This window comes from Taeniopygia guttata, chromosome 1A (genome assembly GCF_048771995.1).
Source record: "Taeniopygia guttata chromosome 1A, bTaeGut7.mat, whole genome shotgun sequence".
In the NCBI taxonomy this organism is placed as follows: domain Eukaryota; kingdom Metazoa; phylum Chordata; class Aves; order Passeriformes; family Estrildidae; genus Taeniopygia; species Taeniopygia guttata.
Genome location: NC_133025.1, coordinates 68,816,603 through 68,830,487, shown reverse-complemented (window position 1 = coordinate 68,830,487; position 13,885 = coordinate 68,816,603). Strand labels below are relative to the sequence as shown.

Below are 13,885 nucleotides of genomic sequence, written 5' to 3'. Positions count from 1 at the left end.
ACAGGAATTCAGGGAGGAATGTCAGCATAGAGCAAGACAGAACTGCAACATAAACTGCCCTTACATGGCCAGGGGACCAAAAGTTAGCTCCACGGAAGAACTGGGCATTAGGTAATACTGTATAATTCTTTAACTAGCCCAAAAGAAGCTGTGCCTGAGGATTTGTCACCTCTAGATCTTTCACACAGAACTGTTGGTATTTTATAGTGATCCTGCATGTTGACACAGTGCCCTGAGTTGGCCTGCCCTCTTCTCTCACAGTTACTGCAGGGAGCTGGAGCTGGCTCAATCCAGTGCAGGCAGACACAATACACAAGAGATCAGATTCTGTCTTGCTCAAGACCAAGTCTTGCAGTCATTGTGCCTTGAAACACAGTCAGGATTTCAGTATAGCACGTTGGTCTCCTTCAAACAATAAATGAGCCAAGTCAAAAGCTTTTAGGGAAAGCAGATGCAAAGGCTGAACTTAGAAAGATAACTAATAAACCACTTAAAAATAGAGTATATTTTGGCAAAAACCTTGGTGAGGAAGGCATGGGAAATCTATTTTCTGTGTGAAATCTACAGTGAAGGAAAGCAAGGTCTGTGTCTGATGAAAAATCAGCTGTCTGATGCCTCCTGTGCCATCCTCTTTACCACACCATTTCTCAAGTGACCCTCACAGAACCTCAGAAAGCACAGCAGTTGACACAGCAGATGAGCCTGGTAGCCTTCCTAATCCAGACTTCTCACTTCAACAGTTGCTACTCTCTGGTACTTCAAAGAAAGGTGCAAGAAACCCCATAGTGGACAATTATAGAATAACCCGCCCACAAGGGAAGTTTTTCCCTAATCCCTCACCATCGGTTAGTGGTTATATTGTGCCTTGAAGCCTGACAGTTTATATCCCTTCTAAAATTTATTTATATCCTGTCTAATGTGACCATGAATGTTCTTGGTATCCATATAAATGTCTAATCCTTTTCTGAATCCTGCTAATCTCCTGGCCTCAATGAAACTTCGGGGTAACAAATGCCATGTGTTAATTACACATGGTACAAATATTTCCTTGCACCATTTTAAATTCTCTTCCTTCCAATTTCACTGGATATCCCTTGATCCTGCAATAGGAAAAAGGGCAATGAAATTAGAGCTTGTTCATTCTTGCTGAGCCATGCTGCTGCCCCTTGATTTGTTTATTCTCTAAACTAGCTTGTTCCCAGGCTGTTAGGCAGCGGCCTGAGACACCACAGAGCTCACACTTCACCTTACTCTCTGTTGATATGTTCATTTTGAAGGGAAAAAGGAAGAGGAAACCGTGGAGATCTCAAAAGTGCATGCTGCTGAAATCGGACTGCTTTATGTCAGCTGGTGTTAGCAGCAATAGGATGGCGCTGACTGATGCCACCAGCCTTTCTCTTTCTGGTGCCTCCAAGCCAGAGACAAAGCAAGGTATCTGCAATGTGTTTTCTCCTTGGAGCTCCAGGCTGCTCCTGAAACACGGCAGTTCCCCAAGCAGGTAATTAATACCTATTCGCCGCTGAACCTTTCCCCGTAGTACAATTCAAAACAGGGCAGCGGTGCTCCTCATTTCCGAGCCAGGAGGAGCGGAGGGACAGGGAGTGTGGGTGGCACACAGAGGCGTCCCCGGGCACAGGAGCGCGGCTGGCTCCTCGTGGCGACCGCATGGGACAACAAGTGAAATGAACAGGGTCTATGTCTTTATTAATAGTCAGCTCTTTATTAAAAGTCAGCTCCGCAGGGGTCCCAGGGCACGCCAGCAGCAAGAGGTGTGCAGTCCGCATCCAGAGTCCCAGCAAACCGTCCTCTCCTCCTTCCCTCCTGGCAGCACCAAGGAGAAGTGTCCTTTAGCTCCTGCTTCCCACGGCCCAGTCCAGTCTGGTCCTCTCCACTGTGCCCATCTTTTCCATTTAGGGGTGTTTTTCATCCCCAAAACCCCCTCCCATGATTCCACTGGATTATTTTGCCTCCAGGTCCTAGTGTAGGCGGGGTTGTAGGTGATTCTCAGGAGCAATTGCCTACTTAACATTTCAATGCCGGTACTTAGCCCAAGCCGAAACGTCCCAGCCAGGCTGTTTTGTTCATAACACAAGCAGCGCCGCTGGGGCTCCCTCACTCACAGGCACGAAGTGAGGGAGCAGAAACCCTGGAGGATTCCCAGGGGTTCGCTGCACCAGGAGCATCCCCAAAGCACCGGGACCGGCACCGGGACCGGCACCGGGACCAGCGGAGCCGCCGCGCCGCTGGCCACGCCCACTATTCGCTGGCCACGCCCACAGTGGGCGTGGCCTGGGGCGCCGGGGGCCTGTTGTTGTGATGAGCGCCGGCCACGCCCCCTCCTCGTGCACGGCCGCGCGCCGCCCCGCCCCCGCGGCGTTTGGCCCCTCCCCTCGCCCCGCCCCCCCCGCCCTACCGCGCCTTCCTATTGGTGCTCCCGCCCCGGGCCACGCCCCCCGCCCCGCTTGGAGCCCCGCCCCGCGCGGCCCCCCCCGCGCCCATCTGTTCCCGGCGGCGCGGGCGCTGCTGCGCGGGGCGCGGCGGGAGGCGGAGGGCGGCGAGGATGGGCCCGCGCAGCGGCGGCCGCCCGCGGTAGGGGGGGCAGCGGCAGCAGCAGCAGCGCCCCCGCCGGCCCTGAGCCGCCCCGTGCGCGGGCGGCAGCGAGGGGGCAGCGCGGGGCCGCCGGGGGGCGGCCGCTGAGCGGCGTGGCGCCGGGGGGCGGGCGGGGCCGCAGCGCCGAGCGGCGGCGGCACACGCAGCCGCCCGCGGAGTGAGGGAGGCAGCGACCGAGCGGGCGGACGGCGGCCGCGGGAGATGTGCCCGGAGGAGGACGGCGGCTGCGGCGGCGGCGGCGGCGTAGCCGGCACCGGTGGCCCCGAGGCGGCGGCTGCGGTGGCGCTGGACGAGCTCCGCTCCTGGTGGGAAGTCCCGGCCATCGCGCACTTTTGCTCGCTCTTTCGCACCGCCTTCCGCTTGCCCGACTTCGAGATCGAGGTGAGAACGCCGCGGACGCCGTGCCGCGTCCCGCCGGACAGCCCGCGGGCCGTGTCCGTGCCGCCGCTGCCCGGCGGGTCCCGCACGCTTCTCCCGCTGCCCCGCATGTGCCGCGGGCACCCCCGGCGAGCCGCTGGATTCCGCGGGGTGTTCGCTCCGCTTGCGGCGGACCCGGCAACTTCCCCGTCCCTGCCGGGCGCGCTCGCAAACTTTGGGCGCGCCCGTCCCGGGCGGCGGCGGCAGGCAGGAGCCCCCCGGCTCCGGGGGCGGCCGCGGGCGCAGCGGGGCCGGCCCCACCGGGCCGCATTGTTCCGCCGGGCCGGTGTCCGCACACAAAGGTGGCGGGGGGACGGACGCGGCACGGAGCCCGCGGTGGGTCCCCCGTGCCCAAAATGGTGGCGGCGAGAGGCGGGCCCGGCCCGGTAACCCCCCAGCTCCCCCGGGGGTACCAGCGGCTGCTGTTGGGGGCTTTCCCCAGCCCGCTCAGCTGTGCCCGCGTCGGCTCCTTTTGTTGCGGGTGGGGGTCCCCACCTGGCCGGTGCCGCGGAGGGTCCTGCCGAGCCTTTCTTCCGCATCCCGGCGAGGCCGGAGGGCTCCGCGGGGCACCGCGCCGCTCATTGTGCGGCTCAGCGGAGCCGCCGGGGCATCGACGGTGCCTTCACCACCGCCCCTGTCCCCCACGGAGGGAACGCTCTCGGCTTTCGTACCTTCTTACCCGTTTTCCCTCGAAACTTTCTCGTGTGGCTTGTTTGGGTTTTAGTTTGTTTGGTTTTTGGGTTTTTTTTTAGTTGTTTTTAATTCTTATTTTCATGTGCGCCGCTAATGTCCCGTAAATATTTTGTGCGCCGGCTACAAATGTTACAAACAAAGTGTGTCCTGGTAGGAAATCTTTTGTGCTTGCTGTGAAAAGCTATTCTTGCCAGCGCGTTGGCAATAAACCGGGTGAATAACGTGGTGGCGTGTGTTTTTTAAAGACAGTAATTGCCCCGTGAATGCGAATTCCAAAGATGCTTAAAAGTTCAATGGGATGCGCGAAGCCCTAAAGAGCAAAACTCCTCGAGCAGGATGTGGATTTCTGAAGAGGGGGAATCCCTTATGCGGTACGAAATCTTGAAAGGGGATAAGATCTCTCAATGATGCAACTTCTTGCGAAAGAGAACTCCCCTCCCCCTCCTATTGATGCCAAACCATTAAAGGGGGAGGCTCTCCGGGCCCAGCAGCGTAAAGTCTTGAAGGAACCTGAATTTACAATGATAAAAGGGCCAAGGCACTAGCCTTTCACCTTTGGAGGCAATTAGCATCTGGCTTGCTTCACAAATGAAGTAAATGTGGGCTCCCCTTTGGTTCCCGGAGCACGCTTAGGCTGGGGGAGTTAACATCACTCGGAACAAATCAACTTGCTTTTTTGGGGGGGATGCCCGGGAGGAGGAGGAGTGCGGGCGCGTTGGTGCTGGGGGTGTTGCAGAGCAGAAGCAGCACACCGAAAACATCCTCAAAAAAACTCCGTGCACGTGGATGGCCCGCAGCCCTTGGCAGAAATGGCTTTTAAAGCATGGCGTTTGTCCGTGGAAATTGCGGTTAAAATCGGGATGCTGTAGAGGATGGATGCGGCTGTCAGAACTGTGCTCCTTTCAGGCACGTGGAGTAAATCTCCTCTTTCGGCAGAGTGTGAGCAGCTTCAAAAGTTGCTGTGCCTTGAAATTCAGCATCTCCTTACCTCTTGCCTGGTGTAGTTGTTCCAGTCTCAGGGATGGATATCTGGGAACGGATCTTTGCACAAAGAGCTTGCTCAAATAGTTCATGTTTTGAAACCCATGGCCAGCAATGGGAGTTACGCTTTTTTTCTGAGAGTACTAGGCTGTGTGTTTTTAGTGGTTTTTTATTTGTGCTTTATTAAGCTGGATAAAGAAGAGTTCTTCCTCGGTTTTGGACCTAATAATACCAGTGCCCCTTCTGGCTTGTCATGGTTCTTCTTCTAGGGGTTTGTGGAGATGCCAGGATTTAAAACACATTTTAGGGGGAAATAAAACCATAGCTAGCCATCAAAAAGTGATTCTGTGCTCATGTATGAATGATGTTTTCTTGCTTTAGCTTCGGTAATTGTGGAGAGGTGTGCTTGGGGCTGAACAACAACGGATTGGGATATGCCCCTTCCCTCAAAAGTTACTGCCCCTCATGAGTAACTCAGGGGTGATTGCCCCAGTCCATTTGGACACAGAATAAAACGAGTGCTTTGAGTGAATCTGTGTAGGCAGAAGGAAAAATGGAGATCTCAAGCTCAGAGGGTTCCAGCTGGAGGATGCTCATGCTCAAACCCCTTGAGCTTTACAGCTTATGTTTGTCCATCTCTGCCCAGTATCTCTAAGGGATGGTCTTACTCTGGATGCAGCTGTCTCTTCTTGGATTTTCTCTTCTTCCTCGGAGGTGTGAGCTCCTCTGAGCTTAAATTCTGGCTAGTGGTGCTTTTCTTGCTGTTTTTCTGATATGAGTGTATCTCCAGAGGGGTGTTTGGTGCTAAATTCTTACAACATCCTTACAAAAGGCAGAAGTTTTAAACAAGCCTTAATTCTGCTTGAAACAAATATCTCCTGCTCTCACTCTCCCTCCAATTTCAGCAGGTGGGTCAGGTTAAGGTTTCACTGCTACCATCCCTGCAGTCCTCAAACCAGACAAAACCTGGTCTTCCAATTTCTCATGTTCTGCTGGTCATTTTTAAAAAGCTCTTGGTATTTTTTGTTTTTCTTCCCTCCATACCCCCTGCCCCTTCTCCCCTGATACTTTTTATTTCTTCTGGTGGGTTTCTCCGTAGCTAGCTGGAAGGTTCTGTAATGATAGGCCATCTGGACCTATCACTGGTGTGCTGAGCAGGTTTGCTGAGGGTATTTGAGAAGTTTGGGGCCTTTAGTAGTCTAGAGAGGAAGAATGGAGCTTTTTTTTGTTTTTTTCACTTTTTAAATGCGAGTCTTTTGCCCTCTTACTTATTGGCTCCAATGAAAGTGAAGCTTTCAGGCTTCCAGATGTGGGACTACCATCAGCAGCTGGATGGCAGAAAGCTGGGAAGCAAATGTTTTCATTTTCTTTTTGCTGGACCTGTACATAGCCAGAGACTGCAGGGGAAAGGGGTGTCCAAAAAGCAAGAGGCATCCATCAGGCTGGGCTCTGGGCATTGTCTGGGGAGGGGGTGGGCACAGCTGGCCCTCATGCTGGCTCTGGCAGATGCAGGCGCCTGGGCTCCTCTTTTTAAATCTCTGCTGCAGCATCACCCGGCAATGGACTCAGGAGGGGTTCAGCTACTGCCAGCAGGTCAAAAGTTCAGTGGGACAGAAGCGGGTGCTTCGGGATGTGTTCAGCTTCATGCTGTGTTTTTACATGGATCTGAGGATGGCAGAGAGCACTTCAGCCTTCTGGGGTGGGTTGGCTTTTTTTTTTTTCTTTCCTCCCCTTTTAAATGGCTGCCTTGTCAGCCATCTGCTGTACAAAACTTGCGTGTCACTTCAAAAGTGGTCTTTTGGTTGCGTTGGCTTGGTTGTCGTGGCATGTTTCTTGGTGGTTTGTAAAATCACAGAATGGGTAAGGTTGCAAGGGACCACACTGAGTCATCTGGTCCAACCTCACTAATTGCATCAGGGAGTTTGTCCTTACCTACTCTAACAGCACTGCAGCAGGAGAAGGTGTGGCTGTGTGGGGAATGTCATTTTTTTGTTGTTGTTGTCCTTTCCTTGATGGACAGAAAGGATGCTTCCCACAGTCAAGTTAGTGCAGGTGATGATGGGTGGTGATTTATTTCCCTCTTCAAGACTGGACTGTAATGTGGGACACCTCTTGTGTCAAAGTATCTCCTGACCATGTGCCCTTCCCCTCTGCAACTGAAATGGCCTCCTGGCAGCTGTAGGGATTGTTTGTATCGAAAATATTGGGAGAATATTTAATGTTTTCAACCGTATTTCAGCACAGCTTGAAAAGACTGGACGGGAGCCAATGTGGTGTGGCCACCCAGCTCTTTGGCATGTGCTCTCAGGAGCTGTGGACTCCAACATTTAGGAACTTCTACCTGGGTAGGTCGAGGGGAGTTGACTTTCCAGAACATGCTTGAAAATAGTCAAAACATTGTTGTTAACTTAGTTTATTTGGAAAAGGGGGAAAAGCCACATTACACAGGGAAAACATAAATCTTTTCCTGTGGTTTTTAAAAGCACCTTTGGGCAAATTGCCTCTGCTGTTAACTTCACTACAGCTTTAAGATGCTTTTCCTTGCCTCCTTGCCCCTTCCTAGCACTTCAGGCTCTGGCTCTGCCTTTAGGTGCATTCCTCCCACCCGCAGGCAGGGACGGCACTGCTGCTCTTGCCTTTTTCCTTCTCTAGTGTGGTATCTCTGTGCAGGTCCTTGAACAGGCTCTTTCTGTCAAGAATATTATGTGGCTGTTAAAAGCCAGCGGCTTCTACTGCTCCCCCGGGTCTCCCAGGAGGAGGAAGAGTGTGGAGAGAGGGAGAGCTGGAGAAGGAGAGAGCAGAGAACAGCGTTTCTTCTATCTGTGCAAACCGGATACAGCTTTAAAAAAAAAAAAAAAAAAAAAAAGTGTTAAACAGTGTGTTAGAATTTTAATACTTTGAAAGGAATTTTTCCTAGTGAGAGCAGGATGGCCAAATATGCTCTGACCTCCACTGTTGTATCATGTTAAGTCCTGCTGAAAATTCTGTGGATCCCCTTACTCTGCCCTTTGGGTGTGTCCCCTGTGATCCATGACACCAAAATGGCACAACCTTCCTGTTCTGTCAGTGGCTTGTATGGGGTTAATTACACAATCAGTAGGGTTTGGTACCCAGGTACAGCCTCCACCTCTCTGCAGCTATTCGGGTCTGGTGCTGCATTATTATTGGTATTACAGTAACATATACAATGTCTGCTGGTGTCTCATCTTGCTCTGTGATAGTTGAGCTGGCCCGGTGGTTTCTGATCAGAAGAATTTAAAATCAATGCAGCAAGAAGGTGCTGCAAGCTGATGAAAATGTTGGTGAATTCATGTAGGTCAGCTGTGTCCATTGAGGTTAGTTGTGAGTTTAAATGCCTTTTCGGTAGAATAGTTCAGTCATTGGCATGTCCATCCCTCTTGCCATTTGCCTGATCACAGTAGGCAACGTTAAAGTGGAAGGGAGTGGGCAGTGACTGAAGGAACAGTGAACAATAGATCTGCTGACTAAACTTCCCTCTAATGTCAAGCACCTTGCTTTAGAAAAAAACCACATTGTCTGAGGAAAGGCAGAGTAACTGGCAGTGCAGGGGAAGGTGCTGTACAGAGAGTAGACAGGGTTGAAAAAGATGGCGGAATTCACATATACTGAAAAGACAGTGTTGATCCTGTTGTGTGGAGAAACCCATTTATGGACCGCTGTGTGAATCTGGGTTATGCACTACAGTCACTCTGTGATGGCTCTGCTTCCCCTGGGCAGCATCAGCTTCATCAGAGTAGAGGGTGCGAGTTGGGTGTTTGTTGTTTCAAAAACCTGACAAAATCAAGGGCCAGTATTGGTTTTATTCTTCTTTCTGTCTATCCCATTTGCTATTTAGTTGAGTTGCTGCAGTGCCCCATCCCTTTCCCCATATCTGTTCCAGCACCACTCCTTAGGTTTCTGCTCTTGGCTTTTGCTGTCTTAGTTATTCTGTCCATAATGGAATCATTAACACTCTACATGTCAGTGCTGGGCTCTAGAGTTCATTGAGATTAATGCAGGGGGGAGGCAGAGAGATACTTCTCAGAGCTGTTGTTTCAAGTGGTCTGCAAATTGGAAAGCAGTTTCCATTTCAAATGCAAGTCACATCTTTCCCAACTGTAGATCTTAAACTTTTACACGAGTGTTTACGTTTTATATAATGATACTCTGGTGTAATTGGATACAAAAAACCCCAAACAAAACACACCAAAAACAAACCAGAAAAAAAACCAAAATAGCAACCACAACAAAAATAGGAATAGGTAGTTCAGGAGGCTGATACATGAATTAAAATGTTATCTTAAGCCAGTGAAAAGACACAAGTAGTGACTGCACGAAGCCAAAGGGTGTCTGAACAATGGATAAGGAAGGTTATTTTGACAGCAACATTTTGAATGGATCAGAGTTAGGTGACAGGGGAGTTGGGGAATGACTGTAGCAGTAGAAGGCAGAAGGGAAGGAGGAGCACGATAAGAATTTCAGAGATTTGATGGAGCACATGTAGCCTGATATTACAGATTTTATGTGGTGTTAGTATAGGCAATTCTTCTGTTGGCACAGCTGACACTGAAAATCATGCCTGGTGTTAGCTGAAGTGTTTGTGTACCCACAAGTTTAACAGTGTAAGCTGAGTTTATTTTAAGACCGATATAAGATAATCAGCTGAGAGTCTTTCCCCGCTAGGAAAAAAAAAACAAAACAACATAATAGTTTGTGCAGGAACTTAAATATGACTTTGCAGATTTCTTTGTTTAAGAAGACCCAAGTACCACAAACAAACCTGTGCCAGTTCAATCAGCCGATTTAAACCTCTGCACAGCGCATCTAAATCAGGCCCTAAAAGGTTTTCCTTGTGGAATTTGCTCTAACCAAACCAGCTAAAAGTAACACCTTAAAAGTGTTGCAGCTTTATATGTAGACCTGCTTAACTTTGGTCTTTCTCTCCCAGCGCATAATGCCGGCAAAGCTGTGCCATTCTGCCCCTGGCATCTGTTAAGTGCCTGCATGAAGGGTGAAGAATTAACTTTTGTAATGGCAATGGATGCTTTCATAGACTTCTTTCAGGCAAAAATCTCCTCCAGAAGAGAGCTATGGGTAGAAATGACAACAGCCAAGGAGTTAAAATTCCTGAATTAAAAGTTTATCATGTAAACATTATTGTAGGTATGTATGAATTTAAAAAAAAAAAAAAATCCCCCCCTCCTCGTTACCAGAAGCAACAGCATCTGCTGTGGTGGTGGGAACAATGCAGCCTAGTGATTCCTCCTTCCTTACAGTAGAGAATCCTGTTAAACACACAAGGCTGTGCCTCAGAGTGTATCCTTTCAGCAGGCTTGTTCCTTTTAATGGGTGCCCATTCCTGGGGTCTCCATTGTTTCACCAACAATAGCACTAGGGGCAGCTGATTTGGTTGACAGAAAATGCGTTAATTTAACAGATCTATTCCCTTTAGCCGGTCTCCTTCCTATTGTGCCCCAGTTCTCCCCCAGTTCCTGGGGAGGAGGGTCTCAGAGCAGGGTCTGTTAGGTGGAAGGCTCCTGCAATTAGGAGGGGTTTGCAGCCTTTTGTGTGAGGAACAGAAAACAGCTGATGGGGAGAAGTGGTGAGAGTGCAGTTTGCTTACTGCCAGAACACTCATTTTCCTGCTTTTTGGGGAGGGCTTTGCAGACTGCCTTTACAAGGGATGGGGGAATAACTCGACACTAGGCACTGATGGCAGTCAAGGTCTCTGCTTTGCTCAGAGGTGGTCTTGCAGCCCAATGTGGCAACACCTTTCAGTGCTGGCTCAACTTCTAGACAAACTCTTTATATACTATAAATGCTTAGCTAAAACACCAGTTTTCCACTGAAAAAGCAAAGCTGCTGGTATTATCCATGGTAGGATTGCTGAGAGCTGGCTGGGGAAGGCAGCATGTAAAGTTAACACCAAATTACTTGAAACATGAGGGGCATAATGGTCCTCAGGGTCCCCTTCCCTGAGTTAGGCCACCAGTTTAGTGTGGTTTTTGGACTGGTCTGGTTTAAACAGTGCAAACTCTTCACCCTTGGGTGCAATTACACAGGTTCAGCTCTTCCCCTGCAGTAACTCCTTTTGGTTCAGTACCAGAGGGAGGTGTCCCTGTTGGTTTTTACATCAGTGTGGTCAAGTGGACACATCCAGCCTGGTGGGAAGGAGGGGGCAGTGAAACATGAAACTCCTCTGCTCTTGGGGGCTGCCAGCTGCCAGCAAAGTCTTGGCTGCCAGAAAGAAGATCTCGCTCCCTTTTCAAGCCTTTGCTTCAGCCACGCTCCTGACTCTGTGGTTTGCCCCTTTCCTGGCAGCATCCCAGCTGCTCGCTGGGTCCTGGCAGGGTTGTTGTGGGGGTTGTAGGTCTGTGGTGGGAGCAGGACCTCCTGCTTTTGGTGGTTGCAAGCTGCCAAGTCAATCCACGGTGGCTCTTGAAACTCTAGCCGTAGCTTAGTTCTGGTTGCTGAGGTTGGTGATGTAAAAGGAGCTCTGGAGGGTCTTTTTCCTCTTTGGTAAAGCCATTAATTCTCTGTCTTTTTCTCTCCAGCTAAGCCTGCTGTAAAGGGGCCAGAGCTTTGTATGGCAAAGGGTTGGAAGGCAGACCTAGTGTTCTCCTTTCTGGTGAGCCCTGTATGTAGGGAGTTGTGTGGCAGCAAAAATATTTGTATATCCATAACACAAGGCAAAGAGGGTGGTGGTTGGAGGTTTTTTTTGGGTTTTTTCTTTCTTGTTTTTTTTTCTGTTTGTTTGTTTTAGGAGGCAAAGGGCGAGAGTTCACTTAAAGAGCTTGGCTCTTAATAGAGCTTGTCATTGTCGCTAATATAAAACAAATGATGAGCATGGGAGAGGAGTCAAAGGCTCCCTCTTCTGGTGTTCTGGGAAGGTTCAAATATTGAAAACTAAGCAAGGAAAAAGACCACTTCTGTGCTGTCTTGTGGTGTTTTGTGACCTCACTTAGGCCTAACCCTTACTGGCCCACCATGTAAATCTCTCCATGTCCCCTAAATATGCAACCTTAACGGCTCTCTGTGGAAGTGAAATGCATTTTCAAATGCAAAATATGTTGCACTTGTAAGTAAAAGTGAGTCCTGGTTTCAGAAGGGCTTCCAATCTGGGCATGGAAAATGGCAGCCCTGCACGTCCCTGCCTATGACGTTTGTCAGTGCTTCCCTTTGCTTCTCCTCTTTACTGCACCCTCCTCTTGCAATGATAATGGCATGTCCCATGCATTTCCCGGGCCACACGTGTGCACTGGCATGTAAACATGTTTGGTATGATTGGAGTGGCCAAGTATGCTGAGCACTCCCTCTAGGAAAGCGTGTCCAAGGCTCTGGCACTGCTGTTGCTGTAGGTTGAGTCAGTCCAGAATTCAAAGCTTATTAGTGGCTGATTAATTGATTGAGAAATGTGCACAAGAAGTAATAGTTTGTTGGGAATTTTAGCTGAATTTTCTAAAAATCATTATATAAAATGTAGTACCTCTGAAATCAGTAGGATTTCGGAGCATTAGAGAAGGGACTTTTTTTCTTTCATATTTTTTTCTTCACTGAAGAGTTGGCCATCATGTGCCTTATTTTTCCCTGTGTTGTTAGTGTGGACTTGTGAGCAGTGTTTGATGGAACCTGAGGACATCAATTCTCAACCTGCCTTCCACAGCAGCAGCTCCTGCCACTGCCACAGCTGGCAGTAAAACTGCTCACCTGGATTAAAAACTTTTCTCTAAAGTGAGCTGTGCCTCACCAGAAGCAGTTCCCCCGGCCAGCTCCCTCCACAGCCCCACAAAAGGGTTGCACCAGCATGACTGAAGCAGTGGCATGGGAATGGAAACAGGCAGAGGGGAGGGGAAGGGCTTTTTATAGCTGACACTTCTGCTGAAAGAATCGCTTATCGCACTGCAGCCCTGGGTAGCAGGTGGAGTGAGCCTGCACAGGTAACAAGAGGTCATGCAGCAATGAGGGCACCTGGGGAAGAAACCTTATCAGTAAGACCCTCCCTGAAAGGCTTTTGGGTTATATCAAGCCTTGCTGCATTTCTTTTTTCAGGTGAACATTCTGGTTAGAAAAGTTTCAATTTGGACTTAGATGGTGAGCCTTTTAAATTGTTTATTCCGTAGTCAGTCCTGAACGTGCAGCTGAAATCAGTTAAACTTTGCTGTAGCTGAGAGTCTTGCACAAAACCAGAGTAGTACAAAATTCTTTTTGAGAAATTCGGACTTTCTCTAAAAAAAAACCAAACAAACCAAAAAATTTCCCACAAAGAAAAAGGTTTCTCTGTGGCTCTGGTTGCCCAACAATGCAGATATCTATCCATCAGGATTTGTTTGCCTGTGCTGAAGAGGCTGGAGCAGCTTGCCTTGTCAGACCGGGCAGCCATGTAGAATAAACAGGGAATAGCAGTCTCGATTTCCTTTCTTTCAGCCTGATACAAGGTGCAGAGGCACTGAAGACTATTTTGCCCTTAAGATAATTGTGAGTTGGAGAGGATCAAAGGGCTTGAGGGGGCTTTTTTGGTTGAAAGGGGATTTTCTCCATGGACAGCTGCAGTAGTGCATTAGTAGTGCAATGGATTATCTTTCCATGATCTCTAGGATCTCAACCAGCTATCGAGGGGCCCCACTGAAGGCTGCTGCTTGGGGGAGGCAGAGTGAAAGTCTCCTCTAGCAGGGAGACCTGTAATGCCTGGGAGCTCGGACCACTTGACTCCCCCTGCCCCAGCAGGGTGGGTGGTGCTGCAAAGTCTTAGACTGCAGCTAGTGCTGGGAGCATGAGGAAAGGGAGCCCAGCTCTCAGTCATGGCTAACTGCAGCTGATGCCCTGCTTCCACCCTGCTCTCCACTGGAAGTGCTTATTAAGGAATGTGAGAAGTGAGCCGATTCCAGCTGCTGTGGCATCCCGTAAAGGGAAATGTGTAATTTGGGAGGGTGTTGCAAGTCCCTTGGTGGAATGAACTGCTCTCTGTAGTAAACATCTGACTTGCCAGATGCCCAGACTTTGTCATTTTGGGAAGTTTTGGATGATGGCTGATCTGCAAATAGCTGTGGCGTTGAGAGGGTGTCCCTGCACATGCCTGGGTGGGTATCTGTATCCTTGCTCTGCACTTTTCATTTGCTGCGGGGAGGCAACACATCTGGCCTGACTGTGGCAAGGGTGGCAAGAGGGGATGGGACAGGGCTTGGTG

At 49.9% G+C, this 13,885-nt stretch overlaps 1 protein-coding gene across 2 annotated transcripts in view; it reads left to right on the top strand.

Moving 5' to 3' along the window:
• The first annotated feature begins 2,507 nt into the window (after positions 1-2,507).
• The window catches only part of CECR2 (CECR2 histone acetyl-lysine reader), a 97,550-nt gene continuing 86,172 nt past the window's right edge, over positions 2,508-13,885 (top strand). For both annotated transcript variants that reach the window (XM_030263626.4, XM_030263625.4), the window contains exon 1: positions 2,508-2,991. In XM_030263626.4, coding sequence (XP_030119486.4) covers positions 2,812-2,991 — 180 coding nt within the window. In that variant the 5' untranslated portion in view covers positions 2,508-2,811. The remainder of the gene's footprint in view (positions 2,992-13,885) is intronic.